The following is a 26749-nucleotide window of genomic DNA, read 5'->3' on the forward strand; positions in this document are numbered from 1 at the left end:
CTTGCACATAGTGAACACTCAATAAACATTAAATAGCAATAATAACTTAGCTAGTAAATGAATGAATGTGGCCAGATGCCCCTTAGTATAAATAATAGACCAAAGATTGGGTGGAACTTTAATTATAGAATTTCTACATTGTACTTCATACTATTTTTAAAGTGTGCTTAAAATCTCTTGCTCTGCATAATTCTTAGTTTTCCTTTTTTTTTTTTTTTTTTGTGGCTCATTATGGTATACAGTACCAAACAGGTAATATGAATTCCTTTCATATGTGTAATTATCTTTCAAGTAAAAAAAAGTTGATATTCAGCTCATCTACCTGCAAATTAACCCCACCACCACCCTATGTAGAATGAGCCTCTGATAAAAAAAAACTACCAAGTGTCAGATACCTCTGTTGTGCTTTCCCTGTAGATTTTTATTTGATCCTTACAACATCCTTATATTTGCAAGTGCTAGGATTTGAATGTGTGCTGCAAAGTTCATGTGTTGGAAATTTAATCCCCAGCAAGCAGCAGTGTTGAGGGGTGGGACCTTCAGAGGTGAGTGGGTCATGAGAACTCTACCCCTAGGAATGGATTAATGCTATTACTGCAGGAGTGGTTCAGTTATCCTAGGAGTGAGTTCCTGGTAAAGGGGTAATTTTGCCACTTCTCTCTTCCCCATGGGATGCACAGAGCAAGGAGGCCCTTACACATTGCCAGCATCATACCTTTGGACAGCCTTCAGAACCCGAATCAAATAAACTTCTAATGTGTATAAATTACCTAGTCAGTGGTATTCTGTTATAGTAGCGTAAGACAGATTGAGACAACATGGAAAATAAAATTTAAAAGGATTTAAACAATTTAAAGCTTTATTATATCTCCAAATTATTAAAGTCTTAAATCATTATACTAGTCCCACAAAGTCTAATAGTAATCCTTCCAAATTCTGAAGTCAGTTTTGCTTTATGAATTTTTTCTTTGTCTAATCTGTTTTCTCAATCTGCTTCAAACCTTAACAGAAGGAAGAGCACTATACACTTGCCCTATAATGATTTCAGAGACCCATGCTTGGCTGCTCTGTCACTTGCTACCTTCTTCCCTGGCCTACTCCCCAAAGCCAGGCCTTTTCATGTAGGCAAGAGAAGAGCCTTGCAGTCTCACCTGCCTGGGTCATGGAGCCCGTAGGCAAACACTTCTGGAGGCTGGTTGGTGCTGTTGAAGTGGGGATTGCTTTGTGGGATGGAGTAAGGAACAACGCACATGTCTGTGTCCACGTCCAGCCGCAGCACTGAGCCTGTGAAATCACTGAGAAAACGGAGATGGTGTAAGTGTCTCCTGCTGAGGATGTGTTTCACCTGGACTAAATGTGGTAAGGCTGCCGCATGCATAAAAGAAGCATCCCCTTGTTTGAGACAAAATTAATCACATTCCAGATACACTAGGGTCAGAAACGAAACCAGGGCATTCTGGTTCCACATAAGGCTCTGTACTAAGACACAGCTTGAAGGTGGCCAACAGCTACAGCATCCCTGCAACACTGCTCTTTTGCATCTGTCCCCTTTCATTTCTGCCAATCCATCTCCCAAGATGCAGAGTGTAGGGAAGCAGCACATATATGCAGGGCTGTCTGCTCTCCAAAGCCAGGTGCCGTAGGGGCAGCCTCTGCAGCACAGGACTCATTTTATGACAAAAGGAAATATTACAGGGGCAAAGTATTAAATTCTTTTGCATTTTACAAATGTAGACGGTGACAACAAAAGTTAACTATATATATGCAGAGCAATGTACTTCAGAGATGGTTCCTAACTCACTGGTTCAGACACTTTCTCCTGGCAAAAACATTTAAGCACCCAGAGGTATTGCTGGCATGTGTTTACCTTAACCCATCCATTTCTTCCATATCATCCAGTGTGATCATCCCATCCCCGAGAATGATGTACAAAAAGCCATCAGGACCAAAGAACAACTGTCCCCCCAGATGCTTTCTGTGGAGCTCTGCGACCTCCAGAAACACTCTGGCTGTTCTCAGATCAACTTGATGAGGATTTTTCCTGCATCATGGAGAGGAAAAAATACCATGATTACTAAAGATGTAAGGTGAATCCACTAGAAAGTCAACAGTACACAAATAAGGAATCAAGCATTTGGCACATAAAAGAAAACACACTTGAAAAGAGCTAATAGAAGTCACTGAAAAATTACATTAATTTCTAAATTTTATAAGAAGTGTTTAAATTGAAAGGTAATTGAAAAGTCCTAAAACTCCCAAACTCCCCCAAAATATCCACACTGAGTTTTAAGTAAGGTAAACATTTTATTTTAATTACTGCCACTATAGGGCTACTTATCTGTAATTTCTAAATCAAAACCTTACGATGAGATAAAGGAAGAATAAGATTGCAAAATGTATATGCTTTGATGCATTTTAGTGATACCTGGATACTGTGTATTCCACAACCCTGAGAATGTGGTCATGAGGCCCAATAGCCCACCGCTCTTGGTTGGTGGTATAAGACACATACAGCTTTCCATTTTTCTTGTAATTGGGATGGAATGCAAGGCTTAGCAGTCCTCTTTCATCTCCCCCCTGCAGTCAAATGAAAAACACAAAGAATTGAGAAGTTAATTATGTTCTTTATTGTGTTTCAACTGGAACCCCGAAAGAGTCTCTTTCTTTCTTCTAGATAATCTTTGCCCAACCTCTCTTCTTTTCTTCTTTGCCTACTGCACAGAAAAGGATTATAAAACATTTTACTCTGTGGAACTCTTTAAGGGTTAGAACAAGACAATTGTCTTATGTGGTTATCTAGGCACAAGAGTCTTATACCACTTTTGTCAAGTGATTTGTGTATGTAATCTTGGGAAGCAAGCAAGACAAGTTAAGTGCTGTGAAGAATTCTTTCCTGGGTTACTAGGTTGCTTGTAGTTCATGGAAGACAAATAAAAAGGTTATAATCAACAGCCACTTCTAATCCAAGTCCTCAAAACCTAAAACACAGTGTGGGCTGCCAACTCCCACTGTCTTGGCAATATGTTTAGAAAACAGTTAAATTGCTTGTGTAATATGTAAACCTTTGTTTCACCCGGAGGCATCTGCATCGGTTGTTGCTACGATGGTGGTCTGTTCATCAGAGCTAGGTAACAGGCAGCCTTGGCCTGTCTACCTCGCACGAGGTATTTTTACATGCACGCCTTCTCTGTATAGAGGACGAAAAGTGGGAAGACAGTGAGAGGCCGGGGCTGGGGTAGATGTGGGAGAAATACTAGAGAAGAAAGCGGACACTAGGAAATAAAAGAAAAATCCCAAACAACTTTCTTTTGTTATTATATGAATGTCAAGGACTGTGTACATTAGGCATGCCAAATGCTATAACAATGAAAACATCATCGTGTTCTTAAATAGAAAGGCATTTTATCTTTATTTTCTGCTCGTTCAGCTTGTTGAAATTCAATAGGGCCTTAGCATTTGTTTTACCCCACTAGTAGTCTAGGAATTTCCATAATGAAATCAAAGTGTCTAAAATTATCTAGATTGGAGGCTTAAATTTCATGTTCTAGTGAACATTTTCTCGGCTGCCCGACGAGTTATCCACAGTGGTGACAAACGTGGCACATAGCTGTGCATAGCTGTGCAGAACACACAATCAGGTACTTCTGAAGGGTAGGGGAGGAAACAAAAATCTGTGATCCTGCAACTTTTAAAAATAAAATCATTCTTGAGAGCGGATGCACCCTCATCTTTGCATCCCACAGAAAGCCTGTGTTACTAGCAAAGCAAATAACTATTTGTAGTGTGTCGCCTGCGTGGATTTGAGAATTTTAAAGTTTTAGGCATAAAACTCATCCCACGTTTGAGAGAACTATAAAAAACGAAGTGATTGCAAATATCCAAGAATTACCAAATCATTTTTTAAGCACTAAAGTCCAACCCTTTTGCACACCACGATATGCTTAGTTTTAACTTAAACCATTAGATAAGACAATAATGACCATGATTTATGAATGAGCTTCTGTTTTTTGGATTATCTTGTTATGATGATTTTAGTATTAGTTGAATGTCACTGTTTTTCTTCTTACATCATTCTTAAATAAATGTGTCTTAGAGACTTCAGGAGTTGGAGCCTATAACTAAGTGTGGACAGTAGAGAAGCCTTGGCACATCTAACCGTCCTTGATGGATTGTCTAAGGAGGCCAGGGGTGGGCTTTAGTTTGTGATTAATTCCCTTTCCAAATGTATTTCTCTCTAAAGCTGTGAGTGCAGGTTAAGTGCTGCATGCCAGGCTCGCTAATGTTTGTGCTCACTGTAAGAAGCTTTTGTTGAAAGCAGCTCTTTGTAGTTTTAATCAAATCATCTGAAGAACAATTTGAATTGGATAGCAATGTGGTCTAAAACTGTGCTGGTTGCTTTTTCAGAAATTAGGAATGTAGATTAACACAGTGAAAGAAAACAGATGAGAAAAATTTAAGTCTATAAAATAGTAGACAATTGTTCCTTTGGGGCATCGCTGATTAACATTTGATTATTATGTTTAATCTTCTTCCAGGTATAAAGTAGTGTTCTGATTGGCTTAGAAACTTGACTACTTTTAAATCATTTCAAGAAATACTTCCATAAGTATCTTGATGTGAAAAAATTTAATGTATTATGTAAATATCCTGGGCTGTGTCTCAAAATCAGCTTTTAAAATGGTATAGCAGGACTCCTGAATGTTCAGAAATTAGGAGGGGTAGATATTTTCCTGCTGTGCCAGGAGATTAAACTATTGATAGTCTCACATTTCCCCTGAAGAGTTATTTTGTTAATTTAATTAAAATATGTTACTGACAAATCATGATTTACCTCTCAAATGCAAACCTAACTTTGATGAGGTCTGGGTCGCTTTTCAACGACCATATGGAGACATATGTGGATCGGGTGTTGATGGTTAACTTTGTACCAGGGTCAGTTAGAGGCCACGCTGCCACTAGGCATCCACAGCCCCTGGGTCTCCATGGTTGCTCCCTGTCTACTTTTTACCAGGACTTACCCCAGCCCAAGAGCCTGACTGTTGGCATCTGGAGACAGGACTGGCCTGCAACCCAGATGTCCTGGCCTCCTGTTGTTCCTGCCTGTGGGTTTAGCTCGCTCTACCTCAGCTCTAGCTGTGTGTGTTCACAGACTCACTCTGTGGCTCTGAGCCTTAATTCCAGAGGCTCCCTCTTTTTCACTGTGTTTCAAAAAATCTGAAAACTCAACTCTTAGAGGTTCAGCAGAAAGAATCAAGTCAGCCCTGTGCCAGTGACATGGACTCTTCACCTAACTCCTCCCCATCATTTCTCCTCATGATGGGTGGCTTTGGGCTCAGACTTTATGGAAGCAAAATCATGCACTCTATTCAGAAATGTCAAATTATTGAACTGCTTCTTCGGGAGACAATGATTCAGATTTTTTGAGCCAAGCTGGCAAAAAGGGAGAAAAATACATTATTAATAGAATTGGCAAGTAGAAGATTCATGGTCCAGAGGTCCTCAGTTTTCAAAGACTCTGACTTTTAACCTTACACATTTGGGGGCTATTAATGTCCAAATATTCGTATTACATTTTAGTCTTCTTTGTGTGTATGTTGTACTTCTGGCAATGTACAAATTGCTAAAACCAAACTGGCGACAATCGGGCAACAAATAATTTACAGACAATAATTTAAGGTTTTCTCTGTCTGGATATTATTTTTAAACTCTGCGACTGGAGTCAGAGCCAAGCATCATAGGCCACCATGTCTTCCTCCTTTCCCTCTGCTCAGCCCTCCCAGTACCACGCAACTCTGGCCAGCGCCACGCCAAGCATGAGTAACTGTTCCAAAGCAGGCTGTCAAATGATTTGAAAACGATGTCCCTGCACATACATTTTAGGACCTTGAGATCCAAGTTGCAGCACAAACTATGAACACTTCCTCAGGCACTTTTAATAAGTAGTTAACTACATGCCCTTCAGCAGATAGGAATAAGTTCATGGGGTCCACCAAAAAGATAAAACCCCAAGACAAAGGACTAAGGCCTTTAATAGTACAAGATGAGTTCTCCTCTTGTAGTTCTGACGTAAAACTGTTTCCTTGTGAGCAGATCAAAACTGTTTCTTTGTGAGCAGATCAAAACTGTAACCAACTGAGACTCGTAGCCTTTTAGAATAAACTGAAGTATTTATTTGAAAAATAACATAATCATAAAATGATAATTACAGAAACACTTTTTTTTTCTTTTTGGAGGGAAATTATAGGTGGGGAATTATAGGACATTAGTCTTTATAACTTTTGTAATTTCTGTAAATTTTGTAAATAAGGAAAAAAATCACTCCCTTCAAATATTTAATATGGTGAACTTTCCCTGATTTCTAATTTTTAAAATTAACCTCTTTCTAAATAATCTGCTTAAGGGGATGTTGATTTGTAGATTATAGGACTGGATGGTACTGACCTGGGGGCTGGAAGCACATTATTCATTTTTGCAGCTTTTCTTGTGACCTTTTGACAAGTGACAGACTGACCTTAAGTTTGGCCTTAATGCCTCTGCAACCCAAATTGCCCGTTGCCATCTAAGGCAATGTATTTGCAGGTTCTAGGCACTAGGACAAAGGTATCTTTCATGGAGGGGCATTATCGTGTCTGCCACATGGATATTTTAATCTAATTTTTAGAAAAAGGACCTACGCATTTATAATTTAAGCTTTCTTGGCCATGGCCTGTTGTCCATAACACAGTCCTATGCTCTTGTGAAAGCAATGCAACATGAAAATTCTATGGTGTGGTGATCAAGAAATTACTTAGGACTGAATTATTATCAAAAAATTTCTTCCTCAATACGTATTCATTGAATACCTAGTAGGTATCAGGCATTGCCAAATGCTGGGGAAAATAAATCAAGGTGCATCCCTGCCCTCTAGGAGTCTATACATGGAAGATAATAAATACAGCATAGTTTTCAGATATTTTGATGCTGTCATTCTTAATGATGCTGACTTTTTGAGAGTTCAAGCAATGCTATATTATTAGAAATGTGAATGGATGAAAAACCAGATTTAGACAGTGGGCAAATATGGGTAATTTCTGACATAAAATAATTTGCTTATTTATATGCGAGTTTTCTCTGAAACTTAGTAAAGAAAAGAGTTTGCTCACATGGAAGTTAAACCACATGAAGAATGAGGTGGATTCCCTACAACAGAAGACGGCCTTCTGAGTTTATCCTACTTACATGACACAGTTATATGGGTATGATCAAAGCTTCTAGTAAAATTGTTAGTCTCTTACAACTGAAGGAATCTCTAAGTACTGACATAACAACAGAATGGTATATTTCATTATCTCTAGAATATATACTTTGGCTATAAGGTGGGGTCTTACGTTTCTTCCATTCATTGTTTTTTTCTTGTCTATGTTTTGCTGGTATATAGCATAATTTTGCTTTCTCTGAGCCCAGAATCTTCTGCCATTCAGAAATCAAAAAAAAAAAAAAAAAAAAAAAAAAAAGATTGTCTAAGACTTGTTCCTTCAAATACAAAACCAGATTTATTATTTTTCTACTGCTGCTATAAAAATTTACCACAAACTTTGTGGCTCGAAACAACACTGGTTTGTTATCTTGGTCTGTGGGTTACAGTTCAACATGGGTCTCAAAGGCTAATAGAAATGTCAACAGAGCTTAGTTTTTTTCTAAAGGATCCATTTTTTTTTTTCCTTTTCCAGATAACAGAAGTCACCTTTTCCCTTGGTTCATGTTTCTCCCCACCATCTTCAAAGCCAGCAATGGTGGGTGGAATCTTTTGTCTGTATCATCATCTGATTTCCTCTTTTCTTCTCTACCTTCAAGAATTTTGTGATTACACTGAGCCAAACTAGATAACAACTGAGAATCTTTCTGTGTACTGTTTGGCAATCTTAGTTCCCTTGGCACTTTAACTCTTCTGTGGTGGTTAACTGACTAACTGTCAATTTGAGTGAGGAACACTCTGCTGAACTGAGTCGCATGGTTCTGGGCATGGCAGACCCACTTAAGGAGCCTTGGTGTTGGAATGGTGTATGAGGATGGGCAGGATTTCAGTTGCTCTTCCTTAGAAGTTTTGACAGTTTTTCTTTGAAGGAGCTTTGGTTGCTTTCTTTGGGGAAGCTTCAGTCCTCATCTTTATCTTGGAAGTTGTCTCCTGGCTTCCAGTGCAGCTGCCTCAGCCTTCTGGCTCGGATCCTTCAGCCTTTTAGCCTGCAGGCAGAGGCTCTGACGCTTTTAGCACTGGCCCTTGGGCCTTTCTGGCACAGACCTTCGGTTGCCCATCGTGGATCCTTTGGACTCCTGATACGGCCCTGCATGGGACATTGCCGTGGGCTTTAAGCCCTCACCTGGATCCAGCGCAGACAGACATCTTATACTCTTACATATCTGACTCAAGTAAGCACTGACTAACTCACCCTCTTTGCCAGCTAACATCACATTTGCAGGTTCTAGGGAATAGGATAAGGACATCTTTTGAGAAGGGACATTATGCTGCTTACATATGGATAGTTTAATCTGTTTTTTGTAAAAGGATCCTAAGCATTTATAACTTGAGCCTTCTTAGCTGTGGTGGATTAACTAACGGTCAGCTTGTAACATCCAGTTGAACCGAATCAGCTCGGTGCTGGGTGTGGAAGGCCCAGCTGAGGATTGTTGCCAACAGCATAAAAAAGAGAACTGGAGGGGAGGATAGCATGCTGTTGATTCTCCTGGACAAGTGTGTGGTGCTGGCTATTTTGATATGAACTTGGCTGTTATCATCAGAGGAGCTCAGGACCTTGCTGTTGCTGAGAATGGCTGCAATTCTTTTCTGGAAGCTCTAGTCTTTACTTTGAACATTGCTTCCTGGCTAAAGTGCAGATGCCTCAGCCTGCTGGCACAGATAACTTCATCCCACTGGCACAGATTTTCCAGGTTCTACCACTGACCTTTGGACCTTCCCAGTGCAGATCCTTGAAACGGGCTTGCATGAGTCGTTGTTGTAGGCTCTAGACCTCCAGTTAGACTCGTGGTGGACATTGCCATGGGCTCTAGGTCTCCAACTGGACTTGTGTAGGGCATTGTCATGGGATCCAGGCCCTCAGATAGATTCTTTGGGTCTCTGGTTTGTTTTGCATTTGACTCTTGGGGTGAATGTTATAAAATAATATTAAAAATTATGTGTCCTATATTAAGTCCTCTCCCTTGTAAACCCTTACTACACCTGAAAAAGAAGGCTAGTGAAATTCATCTCCAGGTTCTCAGGAGGCACAGATACGCAAGGAAAGCCCTATTAGGCAAGCTCATTATCTTAGTTGTAGGGTTTTTTTTGTCTTTTTCCTTTTTATCGGTACTGGGGATCCAACTCACGACTGCCTGCTTGCAAGGCAGGCGCTTATGCCGCTGAGCTAAACCTCCAGCCCCAAGTTGTGGGTTTTGACAGAGCATTCAACACTCTTCAGAATGAATTGAGAGCACCTTCAGCATCCAGGAGGAGAAGGGTTCACAGGACTAGGAGGCCAATGGACCATTTGATAAAAACCTTGACATTTGTATCCATCATTCAATCAAGAGCAAAGATCCTGTGTTAATTTCATAGGTACTGAAGATGCAGAAGGTTAAATTAAATATAGGACAATTTTTACTGCTTAGTAGACAAGTTTTGCATTTTAAGTTCATGCAACTGTGTAGTCTTCCTTTGGTCACACTATAGAATACTGATTTCTTCAAAATTCTTGGAAAAGGTAAAAAGTAATACTTTTCAATAATTCCAGAAGTGTAACTTGCTCTCTTACAAGAGGAATCAATCCCCTGAAGACTGTAAGTTAACTTGTGGGAAGGATACATAATTTGGTGCTATGGTACAATAAAAAACATAGATGTCTTAGTTTTGTCCTGAGGTCCTGGCACAGAGCTCCTAAGTCTTTTGGAATTTCCTGATAGGATTTTTTAAATAAGAATCTCCTTCCAATTACACCCATATAATGCTAATGGTGGACCCCTAGCTTTTGGATGGGGTTTGGTAGCCAGAGGAACCAACCAATTGATTAGAGAGCTAGACTTTTTTGCTCCCCTTTTTTCTCATTCTAGGAGAGAAGATGGATATTGGACTCAATTACCAATGTCCAATAACTTAATCAATAATGTTTATGTAGTGAAGCCATTACAAACCTCTTAACCAATAGGGTTGAGAGAGGGTTGTGTGGCCAGAAAGTGTGCAAGAAATCCACAGAACTTCTTCACCCCAGTACATCTCTCCATTTAACTATTCCTGAATTGCATCCTCCATAATATCACTGTTACAACCAATGATAGTAAGTAAAGTGCTTTCCTGTGAGTTATTCTAGTGAATTACTGAGCTTGAAGGGAAGAAGTTCGATACTTTTTGGACCTTATATTGTAAAAAGTATGTATTTCTACAGCTGGGTGTGGTGGCACATACCTGTAATCCCAGTACTTGGGAGGCTGAGGCAGGAGGATTGCTGAGAGTTCAAGGCCGGCCTGGGCTACTCAAGGCCAGCCTGAACTGCATAGTGAAACCCCATTTCAAAAAGGTAAAAAAAAAAAAAAAAAGTATTTCTAAGCCGAGGGTACAGCTCAGTGGTTTAGTGTTAGAAAGGCTCTGGGTTGGATCTCCAACATCAAAACAAAACAAAAACCAAAAAAAGTATTCATTTTGAAGCTGGGGTTGAAAGGGGGTTGTGACACTGAGTAATTACACTGTTACAACAAAATGTCACATATGTAACTAAGAATGAAAACAATTCTCTAATAAAATGGGAACTTCTTTGAAGATGTCTTACCTAGTGAGCATCCCAACTGTAGCCTAGCCCCATCATAAACAGTAGCATGCATTGAGCTCTTACTATGTGGCAGAGGCTGGACCAAGTAATTTGGAAGTGGTAGTTTGAAGTCACAGCAACTCCAGAATTTAATCTGTCTTATTATATCCTTAATTTCTGGAAAAGGAAATGGGGCTCAGAAAGATTATGGAAATTGCTCAAAATGCACAAATGCAAGTGGAAAAGCAGACACCGTCTGTGATTGAAGGAAAATTAATATAAACTATTATGTTCTGCTGCTCCACCAAAAATCTCTGAAGTGCAAATGAGCACATAAATGACACATCATTCTCCCGCATCCACACTGGCTCATGAATGAGGTGGCTTTGAATCGATTTGCTTAGGCTCTACCAGGGAATAACATGAACTTTATAACTACTCTTAGCCTGTAGATATTATTTTAGTGTAAATGACTTAGCTATTTTAATTTACATTTTAGATACACTGAAGCATACGTCTCAATTACCTAAGCCAAAGTTTTATTTTGGCTTTAAGGCAGTGCTGTGCTGGCAAGCAGACTATCTCAGGAAAAAGTACATGACTTGCGTACATCACTATGGTGGAAAGACTCTCACCATGACCAATTTCAAACTGCCACCAAGATGTCATCGATCACAGGGTTAGGGAGAGAAGTATGCGACCAGCCCTTGACAGCCCACAGACACCATGGTGGAATATTTCTACTCCCCAGTTTATTACTGTCCCACATTATTTTTGTGTTATTTTCTTTTTCCATCTTAAAAGTTTGTTCTTCCAGTGTTTCACGATTCATTTTCAAAGTTAAGTGAAGGTTTGAAATAATTCATTATGACAGGGAAGTGAAATTCTATATTGCATTTTTAGATATAACATCCACACAAATTTGACCATCACTCAAAAGGAAGCACAGAATATGCAAAGATGCTTTCATGGAATTTCCTTGGTAAGTGGTGGAAAGATGTAAATGAGAACTCTGTAGGAAATATCTTGGCGCTGTCTGTTAAGATTGCTTGGAGAGTCAAAGAAGATTATGAATGTAAAATCACTTTATGAACTACCAAAGTTCTATTTGGATTGCAGAATGGACTATTGCAGTGGACAGAGTGGTAAGAATCCTCCTCATGATCAAATGCCTCATAAAAGAATAAGATTTCTGAAGCAGGGAATGTGATTTTGAAGTAAAGAATGCAAAGCCTTACATTTTAATCCGCTGAGAGCTCCGTTCATGCTATGCAGAGGAAGGATTCTCTTGCTCTCTGCCATCCAAAGAACTTTTGGACTTTAGAAAATTGCAGGCATGGAAAAGCATATTTCTACTTATATTTAGCACCAGGCTTATCACATAGTTTTGATAAAGATCTGCGTATATTTTCTAAGCAGGTTTAGGTGGTGTGCGTTGCCAGTAGTTTTTAAATGATTTGTAAGGCTTAAAATAATATGAGTTATTATTCTAGAGTTGAAAAACACATACTAGGTCATCATAAAACTATAATTTTTCAAAATTTCAGCTAAAAGATAGAGGGTGTTTATATCTTCTAAAGTCAAACATACAGCAATTTATTTAGAAAGCAAAGACAAGAGGTGGGAGAAATAAATCAATACTTGTTTGTACTCCAATAGTACTGATGGAAAACGGCAGTACTTCCCTTACAACCAAAAACAGATCTTACATAAAATGTATTGCCAAGGTTTATGATAGAAAATATGCATTGTTGGTTAATATTTGTGGAAATTAGAGAGGTACAGACTAACACATTTATATAAACAAAAAAAGGTACTGTGTGTAGATTCAAGTTGGGCATTTGATTATAAACCTCAGAAGAATATAAGCTGCTTCAAGTAGTGTGTGAGAATAAGCACATCATTAAAAATACACATATCCCCAGATATCAGATGATGATACAGCAAAAGGAAGCATTTCTACTTGGACAGGGTCAATGTTTCCTTCTCTTAAAAGCTTTTCTCAGACTCATTCCGAAAGTGTAAGAAATCAACATATTAAATTGACAAATAGTAGAAGATCTAGTTATAAAGGTAGCTTTCCTCCTTTGAGATGAGGAAGAAAATTCAGAAAATACATTAACTTCTTCAGACCTCTCCTATAATTTATTTTACTTTATAGTTGAGAAAAAAGTGTCTATTGTCTTGCAACTTGGACATACCTTTCATACAATGGCCTGGTCTGTGATACAAACAAAGACTTTTTCATACTTTACTAATAATGATCTTTCAAACATAAGGACTACATGTCATAAAAATAAAAGTTGTGCAATTGTTTAGACTATTAGATTTTCTTTCTTTCTTTTTTTTTTTTTTTTACTGAGAACTAATGAAAGAAAATGAACTTGTATGATTTCATTGGCCATGTTAGGGCTAAGATCTCCAAGGCATAAAGTCTGACTGTTTTGTTTTAAACATAAAACCCAGGAATATAAGTTATGATTCCTTCATACTTCTCTGTGATTTATACTTCTGTAGTTTGAAAAAACATTTTTGTTCCTGTCTGAAAATGGGGTAATCAGGCCCTTCTCAAACAACAACAACAACAACAACAACAAACCCACACCCTGAACTACTAAAGATAAATATTTAACTAATGCAAAAGGTAAAACTTTTTTCAATGAATTTGACCTCTGGCTTTTGTAAAGTTTGTTTTTTATGATGTGTGGCTAATATAGTAGTCATGCAGCTAAAAGCATTATCCTCACATCATTATATAGAAATATAACACTGTTACACTCGAATTTTCTAGGCCTGTTTTACTATTCTCGGCCATTATGTATTTCCTATTGTTACTCTAAATAAGAACTCAAATTGACTTATATGAGAGCAACCATTAAGCAATTAAATAAGATTACTGCTTTCAAAAGGAACCTTGAAAAAATCTCCCGCAGCTTAGACCACCAAGGAGCTCTAATAAATTTAAGGAAATATGAGGTTTCCTTCATGTGACTTCTTTTGAAAAGTTATGCAATACACTGCCGAAACTTCAAGGTCACATAAAAATTGTTACTTTTAGAATTATTTTCTGAGGAGAGTTTGTATTAACATGATTTTTATGTCAATTAAAGTTTCAGTTTACCAAATACTTTGAATGTTTCATATTTTCATTAAACATTATTTTAAAAATAATGAAATGCAGAATTCTAACAGTATAGCAACACTATAACCGCTTTTTTTTACATTAAAAATCATTCTTGTTCCAAAGTAGCATTGGTTACAAATCAATATTTAGAAAACAAACATTTGCTGTGCCTTCAATATCTAAGGCAACTCTGATACAAATTTGGTATTTTAAATGCGTATACTAATTCTGAATAAAAACAATATATATTTATAGACTCGTGCACAATTGCATCATTAGTATTAAGTTCTGTAAATAAGTTTTAAAAAAATTTATAGTTTCCTGTTTTGTGTAACCAAGAAAGTATGCTGCAATTTCATTAAGATGCAGTAAGGCTTGGAACTGTGTATTATAGATATCTGAATGATCTGGAAATAGTTTAAAGATGTGACAGTGATTTAAAATCAGAACAGGATTAATAAAGACTGAAAGGAGGAGTTGGTTTTCTGAAGTTTGAAAAAGAAATCTGAGGCATACACAGAACAGCCTTCCTGGAATCCATAAGGACTTACTGTAAAGACACAGACTGTCCAGCTGTTTGCCTTTTCCAGCGAAGTTTTGCCAACAAACAGGTTTCGATGAAAAGATGTTCTGTTCCCTAAAACTTTTAAATAAAATTTTTATTTATTTGTTTGCTTATTTATTTACTGGTACCGTGGATCAAACTCACACAACCTCATGCTTGCCAGCCAGGCACTGTACCACTGAGCTATAGCCCCAGCCCCAAAATTTTACTTTTTAATTATCTAGGAATGATATGATTTTGGACCAAGATGCTAACTCTGGAGGAACTTCTGATAGTCACTTTGCACACAGTTATGTTCTCATTAAACTAATGGAAGAGCCAGATAGCGAAAGACAGGCCAGTGTTTCCTAGCGTGTTCATGATTCTACACACGGAGCAGTTCAGACAAAACTCAGGGCAATTAATGCTTCCCATTCTAATTCCCCGAACCACTATTAGGAGACTGGTTCTAAATCAAAGTGCAAATGAAGGGTTTATAGCACTTCTCAACTGCCAACACCCACTTTCTTGGACACCTGCAGTGCTATTAACATTTATCCCCATGCACGGCACTGTGCATGGTCTGAGTCCAGTCCTGCATGTGGTCATCAGGAGCCAACATACGCCAGTCACTTCTGCACTGACATGCATCAAATGTCATGGATGAGTAGGAACTTAGGGGTTTGCACCTTGCGGGCCCCACTTGTTAGCCTTTTGACTTTGGGAAAGTTACTTAGCGTGTGCCCCTCATTTTATCACTTTCAAACGGTCTTTTTAATTGTGATGAGGAAGCTTGAGGAAACACCGGTGTGGGCCCTGCCACACTCCTGGTGTTCCATACAAGTCAGTCATTGTCACTGTGTGCTTCGGCTGGGGCCACTGTATTCTAGCTGGGGAAAGAGATGTTCAATACGTTCGGCTACAAACAAATGCATAGTTCAGTTCTGGAAAGGAGTATAAAGGAAAAGGATGGGGTGCTATGGGCAGGAATCCCAGGAGAACATAATACAATACAGCGGGGCGGGGATCAGGAAGGCCTCCCCGAAGATGAGCACGCAAGTTCAAACTTCAGGGGGGGGGAAGAATCCAGAGGGGAAAGGCAGTTCAGGGAAGGAACCACTAGTCCCCTGGAGGCGCTTACTGGGTGCCGAGTGTGATTCTCTGGGAGAAGAGGAATGCGAGGGAAGATATAGAAATATGTACACTCTTACACTCTTGCTCTGTGATTGCGGAGAATTTTAGGTATCTGAGGGTGTGTGTAAATATAGTGGAAAGAATGTAGGTTCAATCATATGATTACAGGGTTTGAATCCCTGCATTGTGACTTAAAGGCTGTTTGACTTTGGGAAAATATCTAATACCCCAACCTTAAGATTTTTTCTTCTGTAGCAATGGCTTTATAACTTCTACTTCCCAAGATGCTTTTATAAAATACAGAAAAATACAGAAAGAAAAATTTAAAGTGCTAGCTGGCCCATAATCAGTGTTAAGCAATTAGCTCACAATGTGGGATGTGTCTTCTACTTGTGCATGGGGCAGCGGAGGAGGGGAGAGCTAGCCTGGGCGGAAGGGTCAAGGTTATCATTATCCCTAGGGATGAGGAATCATGTATTCACCACTGAATTATTCCATCAGAGCCACACTCAAGCCAAGATCCCACCCCTGAAATATGTAAGGTCAGCTATGATAACTCAGCTGTGTGTGGTGGTTCACGGCTGTAATCTCAGCTCAGAGTCTGAAGCAGGAGGACCACCATGAGTTCAAGACCAGCCGGGGCCACAAAGTGAGACTCTGACTCAAAAGAAAGAAGGAAAGAAAGAAAGAGAAATGGTAATTTCAGTCATTCCTACTGAGTATATATATATATATTTTTAAATTTCAATAGGGAACACTCCCCCACCCCATTTTGATGGTTTTAGGTGGGAACTGTAATGCAATAAGGTGTTTGTTTTCTCTTATTTGATAACCTGGGTGCCGAGGTGATTTTAGGATAAAGGCCTTGGAAGGGATATTGCTGATGACATTTAGTCTTCTCATATGCTGCATTTGCAGTAAAGTTACTAATTTTACTGCATGGCTGGGATTATTTGAATTTAATTAAAGGAACTAATTTTAAAAAGGATCTCTCTCCTTATATATGAAATTCAAATTTGCATAGACTTATTTATGAAAAGTAGCAAACATACTTAGGTTTACGTTTATATATGCGTGTTAATATAAAAAATAAAATATAAAAGCAAGCACACTAGCAAAATCTATGTAGGTATTTTAGGAATCATGAAATAATTAAAAAAGCAAAATTTTAGAAGTAGTTCTTATCAGTCTAATTATGCATGTGAGTTTCAGCAATATCAGCAAACTGCCCTCTTCTGAGTGTTCCTCAGCATCTCCAGATATAAAATAGATTCCTTTTGATGTCATATTCCTAAGCTTGAGTAACAGGTATCAGAGACTCCACTCAGGAAAAGAGAAATCATCTATCAAAATTAATATGCTTCTTAGAAAATGATTTAAAGAGTTTTCTTTCCTACACTTGAATATTATAAGGTTATGTTGATGTTAATATGAGAAATCCAACTATCTGGAGATCCACACTTGATTAGTGTAAAAATGATACGGGCAGCCAGGGGTGCTAGAAAAGGCCTATAATCCCAGCAGTCTGGGAGGCTGAGGCAGGAAGATAACAGTTTCAAGTCCAGCCCAGGAAACATAGTGAAGACTTAGCTCAAAAATAAAAAGAGGGGATTTAGCTCAGCGGCATAAGCGCCTGCCTTGTAAGCAGGCAGTCGTGAGTTCGATCCCTGGTACCGATAAAAAGGAAAAAGACCAAAATAAATAAATAAATAAATATAAAAATAAACTAAAAATAAACAAAATACAAAAAAGGGCAGAAGATGTAGCTCATTATGAAGGCCCTTGATTCAGTAGTACCCAGGATCACAAAACAAACAAAAACCAAACCGAAACAAAAAAAAAGGAAAAACTGGCAATATTTCCATTGATACATGCAAAACTGTCACATTAGGAAGTAGTAGTTTGCATAATAGTACGCATCATTCCAGAACAGTTTAGCAGCAGGAAAGTGGTCTTATCTCAGGGGTGCTGGGTTAACTTTGAGTTATAACTCATATAAAGTTTTCTTTGAATCAAGCATTTTCTCCCATATAAATACAAATGGAGATTTAAAAAAAAGAATCACAGAAAGGATAAAGGGTAGCACTTTTCTTTTGCTATGACAGTTTCTTTGTTTGTTTTGTTTCTGTTGCTATGGCTGATGGGAAGACCCTGGTCCACCTACTAGGTAACAAAGATTTTATTATAAAATAATTATTTACTGCCTCCTTAAAATAACAAAACAAAACCTATCACCTAGAAAATAAGTCCCAGAAATTTTGCAAGGAATGTAACACCCTTTCCAGTATGGCTTTAGGCTCTTTTTTCCCAGTGACTCCTGCCTTTCTGCCTCCAATTCCTGTCTTTCCAGCTCTGCTCAACTGGTTCTTAGCTTTCCCATCCTGACATCTTTGTATTTGATTTTCCCTGCCTGGAAGACTGCACACCTCTACTTTCCCTGGAGGAGAGCGCTGGGCTTTTAAAACCGCGCGGTAGCTCTCCTGCCAAGTCCTCTCTGACTGAGTTTAATGTGCCTTTCTCTTTCCCTCCTTGCACTGTGTATCTCAAGGGCACCACACGACTCATTATCATTTATATTTATTGAACCTATCAGTCTCCCTTCCCATAAAGAAGGAATCTGAAGTGGAAAATGAATTTTATTATTCTTGGATTCTACCCACCCAAAACTTAGCCCAATGGCTGATACCTCCACGTAGTCAAATATTCGTGTTCTTGCATGTATAAACAAAAGACTCTAAGACTTATAGCTCCATTTTATGCATTATGTAATCTTTACTCCCTGCTCTTCTCTTTTAAAACATAATTTTATCAAATTTGTCATTTATAAGGATTTCCACAGAAAAGGTACTAAAGTAAGGCCCCTGAAAAAATAGATTTTTAAGGACTTCCACATGGTATTAGCAAAATAAAGAGGCATATTGCTAAAATATATAATAAACAGTTACAAAATGCCTTTCTTTAATAGTATCTAGTAGTGATCTACAAAATATTACTCCAAAATTATTTTTCAAGTTCTAAATGAACCCAAACAGTTCAACAAACAAATTATTTCTCACTTTGAACTTTAAGACATTTTGTGTTTTACCATGTTCTTTTTCACTATAAAATATATAAAAAGGAATAGTAGTCCTAATAATATAAATAAATTTAATAAAATAGGAATCCTAATAAAAAATAACTAATAGTAGTCCTAGAAAACATCAAATATTAAGGGATAACGCTAGAGAATTTATTTTTCTTAACTACTTGTCTACAGCTTCAGAGCAAAAACACTAATAAAAATCAGTCATCATTATGATGTCATCTAATAATTTCCTTAGAAGTAAACTAGCAAGTACAAAAAATATTTATAATGTACGACATCATCTATGTGCCTTTCCATTGCTCTAACTTGAGATTATATTTAGTGAAGTTTCCTGTTTGTTATAACGAACACCTCTGGTGTGAAATAAAATGCACTCATCAAAGCCTTCTGGAGTCAAACTATCTTTGCAAATTAAATGTGTGTAGCCACAGCTTAATCCTGATGGATGAAGACAATTGTATGGCCTAATCCAGCAATTTATGAAAAGATTTTCTCATTTATTGTATAAGCCAAATTCTAGGGCCAGTATTTCCCTGTCAGTAAAATGGGTATAATTTCTACAAATTCCAGATGATACCCATCTACTGATAGCATATGGGCCCTAGAGTTATAACCCGCCAAGCTTGTTAAAGAGGTGATCACTCCCACACTGGTAGCTATGGTTTGTGGTGTTGTCAGTTTAGATCCCTAAAATGTCTTTGGCCTTTATGCAAACTCGATTTACAAATAATTATAACTTAGGTACAATAGTGGATGCAGGAGAACTTTGTGTACATGAAAATGAATTTTCCAGCTTTCCATTCTTGCATAACTTCTTATGGTACTTCTTCTCCTTGATCCTATTCTGCAACATCTGGCAGAGTTCCGTAATGCCTACTAGGTCACATGGTTTCTTTGATACTTAACAAGCTCCTCATGATGAAGTGTTTTTTGGAGAATGAAACTGACAAAGAGAACAAAAGAGCCTCAAGTTCCTTCAAATACACTCATTAGAAGGTGTATCTCCCTTTTGTATACGTTCTACTATTTAGACTCCCAATTTATTATGGCAGAAAAATCAAACTTCTCATTCAGCTAGGATGGGAAAAATTCTTATCTCAGCACAGGTGAGCCTTTTCCCCAAGACTCACATGGATTATGCATTTCACATGTTGGCTGCCTGGGACTTAAAAAAAAAAGTCTAATTAATTCTACAGAAGGACACCCTGTCAACCAGCACTAAGCTGGGAGTCTTCTAGCAAACCACTCTTAACTTCCTGTACAATCTATGCCACTTCTCAATGAGGGCACAAGAGTAGTTTCTTTTTCTGCCTAGGTGACAAGCTGTTCTAAGATTGACCCATACTTGAGAACAGAAGCTGACCGGAACAGGACCATGGCTGTAGTAGTTTATTATGCATTGCTCCTAGGAGACAAAAGAGTTTGCAATCATTGCAGTTCAGGAGCAAAATTTCTTGAAATGTGTTCACAAGCTGGATTTTGGATACTTGCTACATACTGATTGTGTCTGGTTGTTGGAGCCAGACAAACAAGAATTTTAATCCTGGTTTTGCCAGCTGGTATATATCATTGGGAAGATTACTTAACTTTTCTGAATGTAAGTTTCTTTATCTATGAAACAGGGATTATCACACCTAGATTATAGAACTATCACAAAGCCTAAATGAAGTGTAACTTATGAAGCCTCTAAAAGGTAGCGGGGTCTCAAAAAGGTGAATTCAAAAAGGAGTATGCAAATAAAGTGCAAGATATCAGATTTAGCCTTGATAGTGCTGAGATGATCTATAGATCAATAACAAAAATATTCCCAACAGTTATTAGGCACCTTTAACATCTAAAGCACTCAAATAACTCTCAGGGATTTGCAGCAAGCAAATGATATCACTAATTGGGCAAAGAATGAAGACACAGAAGAACCAGTTTAATCAGGACAACTCCACACACAAGCAAAGGATGGGAAGCTGCTGGCTTCCCCTGTCCCATTCTCACAGAACTATACACCATCTAATAAACCTCCTTGGTTCTTATTGGTAGGGGAGGAGGATGTCCTCTGTGGGGCTGGAAGAACTTAAGCAGGGAACAGCATTAATGTATGAAGCAGCATTAAGCTTCATGCCAGTCTACAGTAAATGTATTAATGCATACTCAATGCCAAAGAATATAGAGAAATGGCTGTATAAAATATAGGTTTGCCAAGTACTACATTGAGCCCTTTGATTTGTGGGGTCTGCATCATCCACAGGGTCATAATTTATAACATGTGGCAGTCCTTCTTCTTACCCCAAAACACTCTTTCTCTGAAGCAAAGTTTATGGCGATGTTCTTTCTGGGCAGGACACATACAAAACACATTCACATACATATATATCATCTGGGGTTAGGGCACGAATGGCTGATGCCTGGACAGATAAGCAGGATTGCCTGCTACACCATGAAGTTATAACCAACGAGACAGTGACTGGCTGAATGTAACAATCACATAGAGCGACAAAGCTGTGCCATAGTACTGAAACATAAATACCCTTTGCCCTGAAGACAATGCATGTTAAGCCAATCCATCATAGAGTCCAACAGATACAGAGCAGTACCTCCATCAGCAATGATTCAGCAGGAAATCTGTGTCTTAGGTGCCTGTGCTTTCACACTTGTTCTCAAAATCTTTGTCCCTGTAGCTATTAAGCCCAGCCTAAGATCCTCTTGGAAAATTCTGATTACTGCACACATTGCTTTGCTGAGAACGCTGTGGCCTTACACTGAGCCAGGAAATGGCCCTACGTTCTTCTTTCTTTTTCCTCTCCCTTATACTAGTGACATCTATGTCTTTAGTAACATTTTAATAATTTTTTTTTTTATCGGTACTGGGGATCGAACTCACAACCGCCTGCTTGCAAGGCAGGTGCTTATGCCACTGAGCTAAATCCCCCCCCAACATTTTAGTAATTTACATTGTCTATAACTTAATGTCTAAACTGTACTAGAAAAAACTTAAGTACAATTTAGTTTGAGGAAGCAGAGGGCAAATGTCTGCCTGATTTTTTAAAGGAAGATTTTCTATTTTTCACTTATTTTCAATATTTCTAACATACCTTTAATCTCCAACCTCCCCATTCTAATTCCAATAGCATCTTTAACTGCAAGACACATTTTTCTTTTGAGAAACTGACACAATATTACTCTGGATCACAGATAAGTAATTACTATATTTGAATCAGTTTTATTTTTGAACAACTTCTATGTGTTATGATTTAAAAAATTCATAACATTTACCCCCCAAACTTCTTCTCACTAATTTCCTAGCTCTTAAAAATCCCTTTTCTTTAAGTTTGGTGTCACAATCATACTTCTGAAAGCCTCCAGGGAGGACACTGAACTTAATTATATCATGGTCACTGTAATTTGGTGGCCAGCCACACTTACTTCCTTAACCAATTCATTTGCTCCTCAAGGCGAATCCAAGAGTAACCTCTATGCTTCAACAAACTGTTCCAAGAAAGCAGTTGTTTATAGTATTGAGAAACTGTTCCTCCCAGCCACATCCCAGTGTAATGTTCAGTTGGCAAAAAAGAAGGCTGTATGTTGTTCAACAGGGAAATCTGCCTCATTTGACCACCCAAGAGAGCAGCAAAAATAAGTCACCTAGTAAAGGTGGTCTTTATACAAAGGTCGAACAGAACTTTACTGGAAACTTTGGGTGGACTGGAAAGTCTTGGCTTAATATAGTGAACTGCATAATTTAAAAATGTGCTCAAGTTTTACTGTATAAGCAAAGCATATTACAAGATCGATGCGTGGCTGTAATGCTTACAAAACAAACAGTGTTTAAAAAGGGAGTACAATGAACAAGATGGCTTGTACGAGACACTGCTTCCTAAACCCAAAATCAGCCCTTTCTTATTCACTTTCCCTTTTCTTTTATTGGCAATCATCTATAGTGACAGCCATGTACTCTTCTTGATGACAGAAAGGAGCAGAAGGTATTGTAGCAGAGGAAAAGCAGGTCTGGTCATCGTGCTGCTTCTGTAGGGCATGGGACACTCAATCATCACTTTTTATTCATTTTTGGTTTTGGTCTTCTCAATGCCATCATCCAGGTCATTTTAAAGCCTATTTTATAAGTTTTTTTTAAATGGTCAAGTGTGGTATAATCAAGGGAATTTTGTAATTTTTAAATTACAAAAATTAGGATGGTCCTATGTTTCCATTTGCTTGGACATACTTTTATGTTGGGTTAAATTATTCAGAGATTCCTGCATACTCAAAAATGACTCAATTTTATGATAAATGAGATAGAGCCTCTAATACATACTTCAACTATTGAGCTTGGGTAGAGAAGGGAAATCCCAGAAGTATACTTTAAGATATAGATTTTAGTTTTGCAGAACAAATAATAGCAAAGGCTGTATGCAAGAAAATGACATCAGTAGAGTTCCCCTCCTCTCAGAGCAACTAACCCTCAAAGAAAGGCAATGTCAAAGGGAGGTGATCAGTGCTGCAGAAAAGCATATAACACCAGAAGCGTAGTGCCTATTCTATCTTGTAACGTTGCAGTTAGACGCAGGAAATGTTGTATTGCTAGCAGCAGGATATCCAGGGAGCCACACTACAAGGCCTGGAACTTGAGATAAATATATAATATCCAGGCTGTGCGGATGACAGTAGAAATCCCATCAGAGTCATTTAGCGCTCAGAATAACAGATTACGATCAAAAGGACCCATGCCTCTTTCTTTTCACTGTTTTCATATATGTAATTCCTAAAAAGAATCTTTTATAATAATGTCCTAAAAATTTCAAAGCCTTGGGAAATCTAAACCGTAAGGAATTATGATTCTTTTAAGGGCAACATTACCAAAAGTAATCTACAGATTTAATCTATTAAGATACAAACAGCATTCTATATAAAACTAGAAAAAAAATTCTTAAAATTCATATGGAAGTGCAGAAGACCCAGAATAACTAAGGAATTCCTGAGCAAAAGGAGCAACGCTGAGCGATCACCACATCCAATTTAAAGGTATCCTGCACAAAGCCATGTACAGAACTTGGTCCTGGCACAGAAGCAGATGTGCAGACCAATGGAACAGAACAGAAGGGATCGAGATTGTCCCATGCACCTCAGCCATCTGAATTTTGATAGAGGGGTGTAAAACATATATTGGAGAGAAGAAATCCTCTAACAAATAGTGCTGAAAAAACTGGGACTCACATGTAGGAGATAAAAACCGGATCCCTATCTCTTGTTTTGTACTAAAATAAAATCAAAATGGATGAATAACCAATACAGAAGACTGGAGACTTAAAAACTTCAAGAAGAAAACATAGGACAAAAACTGGAAGCCAGAGGTGCTGGCCACGACTTTCTGAATAGAACTCCAATAACACGTAAATAATAGCAAGAAACAACAGGTGACTACAGCAAATTACAAAGCTTCTGCACAGCAAAAGAAACAACAGAGACACTCTACAATACACTCTCCTAATGCAGGATTAATATCCAGAATACATAAAGAACCCAAAATATTAACCCTCTCAAACAACCCAATCAATAAATAACCTGAATGGACATTTCCCAAAAGATTAAATATAAATGGTCAATAAGTGTATGAAAAAGTGCTGTATATCTTCAGCCATGAGGAAAATGCAGATCAAAACTATACTGAGATTCCATTTCACCATAGTCATAACAGCTGCCATCAAGAATCTAAAACACAAGAATCACTAGCAAAGAGCAGAGAACAAAGGAACCCTCCTCTTATACAACAGGTAGGAATGTAAACTAGTAGAATCACTGTGGAAATCAGGGCAATAGATATACTACTTCTTAAAACATTTCAGAAATAAAGATGATATCCTATAGCAATATGTGCATACCCCCATTTATAGTGGTGCCATTCACAACATCCAAGCTGCGGAACCAGTCTCGATCAGGTGCTGCAGTAGGGTGTTTGCATTATTGAAAGCTCTGAAAGGTTCACCATCATGATGTCCATCAGCCCCATGAATGGAAAACAAAAATACGGTATGCAGTATATCTGCAATGGAGTACTACTCAGCGTAAAGAAGAATGAAATCTTGCCGTGTAAAGGAAAACAGATTCAACTGGAGATCATGTTAGGCAAAAGAAGCCAATTGCAGGAAATTAAATATCACACATTCTCTCTTAAATGAAAAATTTCTGTAAATAAATAAAGAAGAGATGAAAGGAAGTGAGAAGGTGGGCTTTTAGAGGTGGGGAAAGGGATCAGAGGGAGCAGGGAGAAAAGGGAAAAGGATGTAAGGGGTGAAAATCATCAAAATATGCATGTGTCATTATGCAAAAATGATTTACATTTCCTGGTATTACTAATATGCATCAATAAAAAATGAAAAACCTTAGGCTTCTTTCAGATAGGACTGAAATATTTAGAAAAATATGCTAAATTTTTCAGGATATCATTTCGTTGTAGAAATATTTAGCTTAAAAGCTTCATGCTACACGACTTCTCAGAGATGAATGGACCGAGAACCACTAACTGATCATCCAAATCTACAGCCAGCAAACTTTTTCATAAAAGAGCCTGATATGACATGTTTAAGGCCTTGTGCACTATGTAACCTCAGTGGCAGTTACTCAGCTTTGTTGGTGCAGCACAAAAGTCACACCTTGTGTTACATAAACAACTGATATGGATGTTCTAATAAAACTTTATTTACAAAAACCAGCAGAGGGCCAAGTTCAGTCTCCAATGCTATCAATCCCTCATCTAAGTAGTTACCAACATAGCATGTCTCAAGAATACTTTACTGAGGCCCACAAGCTACAAAATAGCCACATATGTGGAAGTTGACATGATTTATTACAAGCTTTAAATTCAACACTGCACTAAAATCACAACTTTAATTGCTAAGAACCATCGGTTGTAACCATGATAATCTTCTGTTGATTCCTTACCATTTTAAAACAAAAGGAAGATGTTGTAATTAGCACCCTAATTTTTAAAGCAGGGCTCAATTTTCATATTCAGTAACACCACAAAAATATACCATACTTACTCTATGTCTTATATAAAAGTGAAGACTGGAATAAAAACGCTGATCATTTAAGTGTGGATTGAAGTTAGGAAAATATTTTATTTCTTTTCAATCTGATCCAAGCTTCTTGTATTTTATTTTTGTGGTACCAGGGATGGAACTCACAATGTCACATTTGCCAGGCAGGTGCTTGTGCTGCTGAGCTAAATCCCTGGCCCTTCCAAGTTTATTTTAAAAGGAAAATGATAAACACAAGAAAAGTTTCAAAATTACAAACAAAAACATAAAATCCTATGACTGACAATTGAGATAGATTCTAAAAGTCACTTCTTTAATGTAGACTAAATTATAAAATGAAGAAAAAAACTCTTCTTGTGTGTGTGTGTGTGTGATAATGGAGACAGATTGAACCTAAGGCCTTTACTCTGAACTACATCCCCAACCCTTTTATTTCCTGTTTTGAGACAGGGACTTGTTAGTCTCTAAATTCCAGGTTGGGTTTGAATCTGTGATCCTCCTGCCTCACCTTCCCAGAGTGTTGGGATCAGAAGCACATGCCAGAAACATTTTTACAGTGCCACAGATGCTCAGGTTTTGTTTCTCTCTCCTTGCTTGACACCATCTATTGCTTCTCTGAACCCAAAAATTCTCAAGCTTTCTCCATATATCTGAAAAAAACGTTGAAACTTATTCCTCACTAAACCAAAAAGACTGGTAAGGATAAGATCTTTCTCAGGAATACCTGCATTTTAATAAAAATTATTTACTATTGATCTTTACAATGTGATATAATACTCTTCCCTTTGTAAACACAATTTTAACTGTTCCTTTATCTCACTATCATTTTTTCAACAAAAAAATCTCATTTATATTTTGTTTCACCAATAGATTGAATTTTCATGTAAATTTATCAACAGCAGTAACGCTGTTATATCTCTCTCAGCAGTAATGTGTCATGTCTCTCTTCTCAAAGTTGTCAGTTAAGAAAATTTTATTTAATTGAAATATCATTGAGAAGTGAATGCAATTCTCATCTCCTCGCCCTCTAACTTTAGTTTTAAGAGCGTTTTAGGTTTGAGG

General features: G+C 37.8%; 1 protein-coding gene across 2 annotated transcripts in view; it reads right to left on the minus strand.

Annotated features, from left to right (window-relative positions):
• Hhip (hedgehog interacting protein) overlaps positions 1-26749 on the minus strand; it is a 90841-nt gene that overhangs the window by 32723 nt on the left and 31369 nt on the right. For both annotated transcript variants that reach the window (XM_003476846.5, XM_013160382.3), the window contains exons 5-7: positions 2426-2577; positions 1868-2041; positions 1152-1295 (exon numbers count right to left, since the gene is read on the minus strand). In XM_003476846.5, the coding sequence (XP_003476894.2) occupies positions 1152-1295; positions 1868-2041; positions 2426-2577 (470 nt within the window). The remainder of the gene's footprint in view (positions 1-1151; positions 1296-1867; positions 2042-2425; positions 2578-26749) is intronic.

Source organism: Cavia porcellus, unplaced genomic scaffold, assembly GCF_034190915.1.
Source record: "Cavia porcellus strain 051 isolate PalLab524CR breed Dunkin Hartley unplaced genomic scaffold, mCavPor4.1 scaffold_14, whole genome shotgun sequence".
NCBI lineage: Eukaryota > Metazoa > Chordata > Mammalia > Rodentia > Caviidae > Cavia > Cavia porcellus.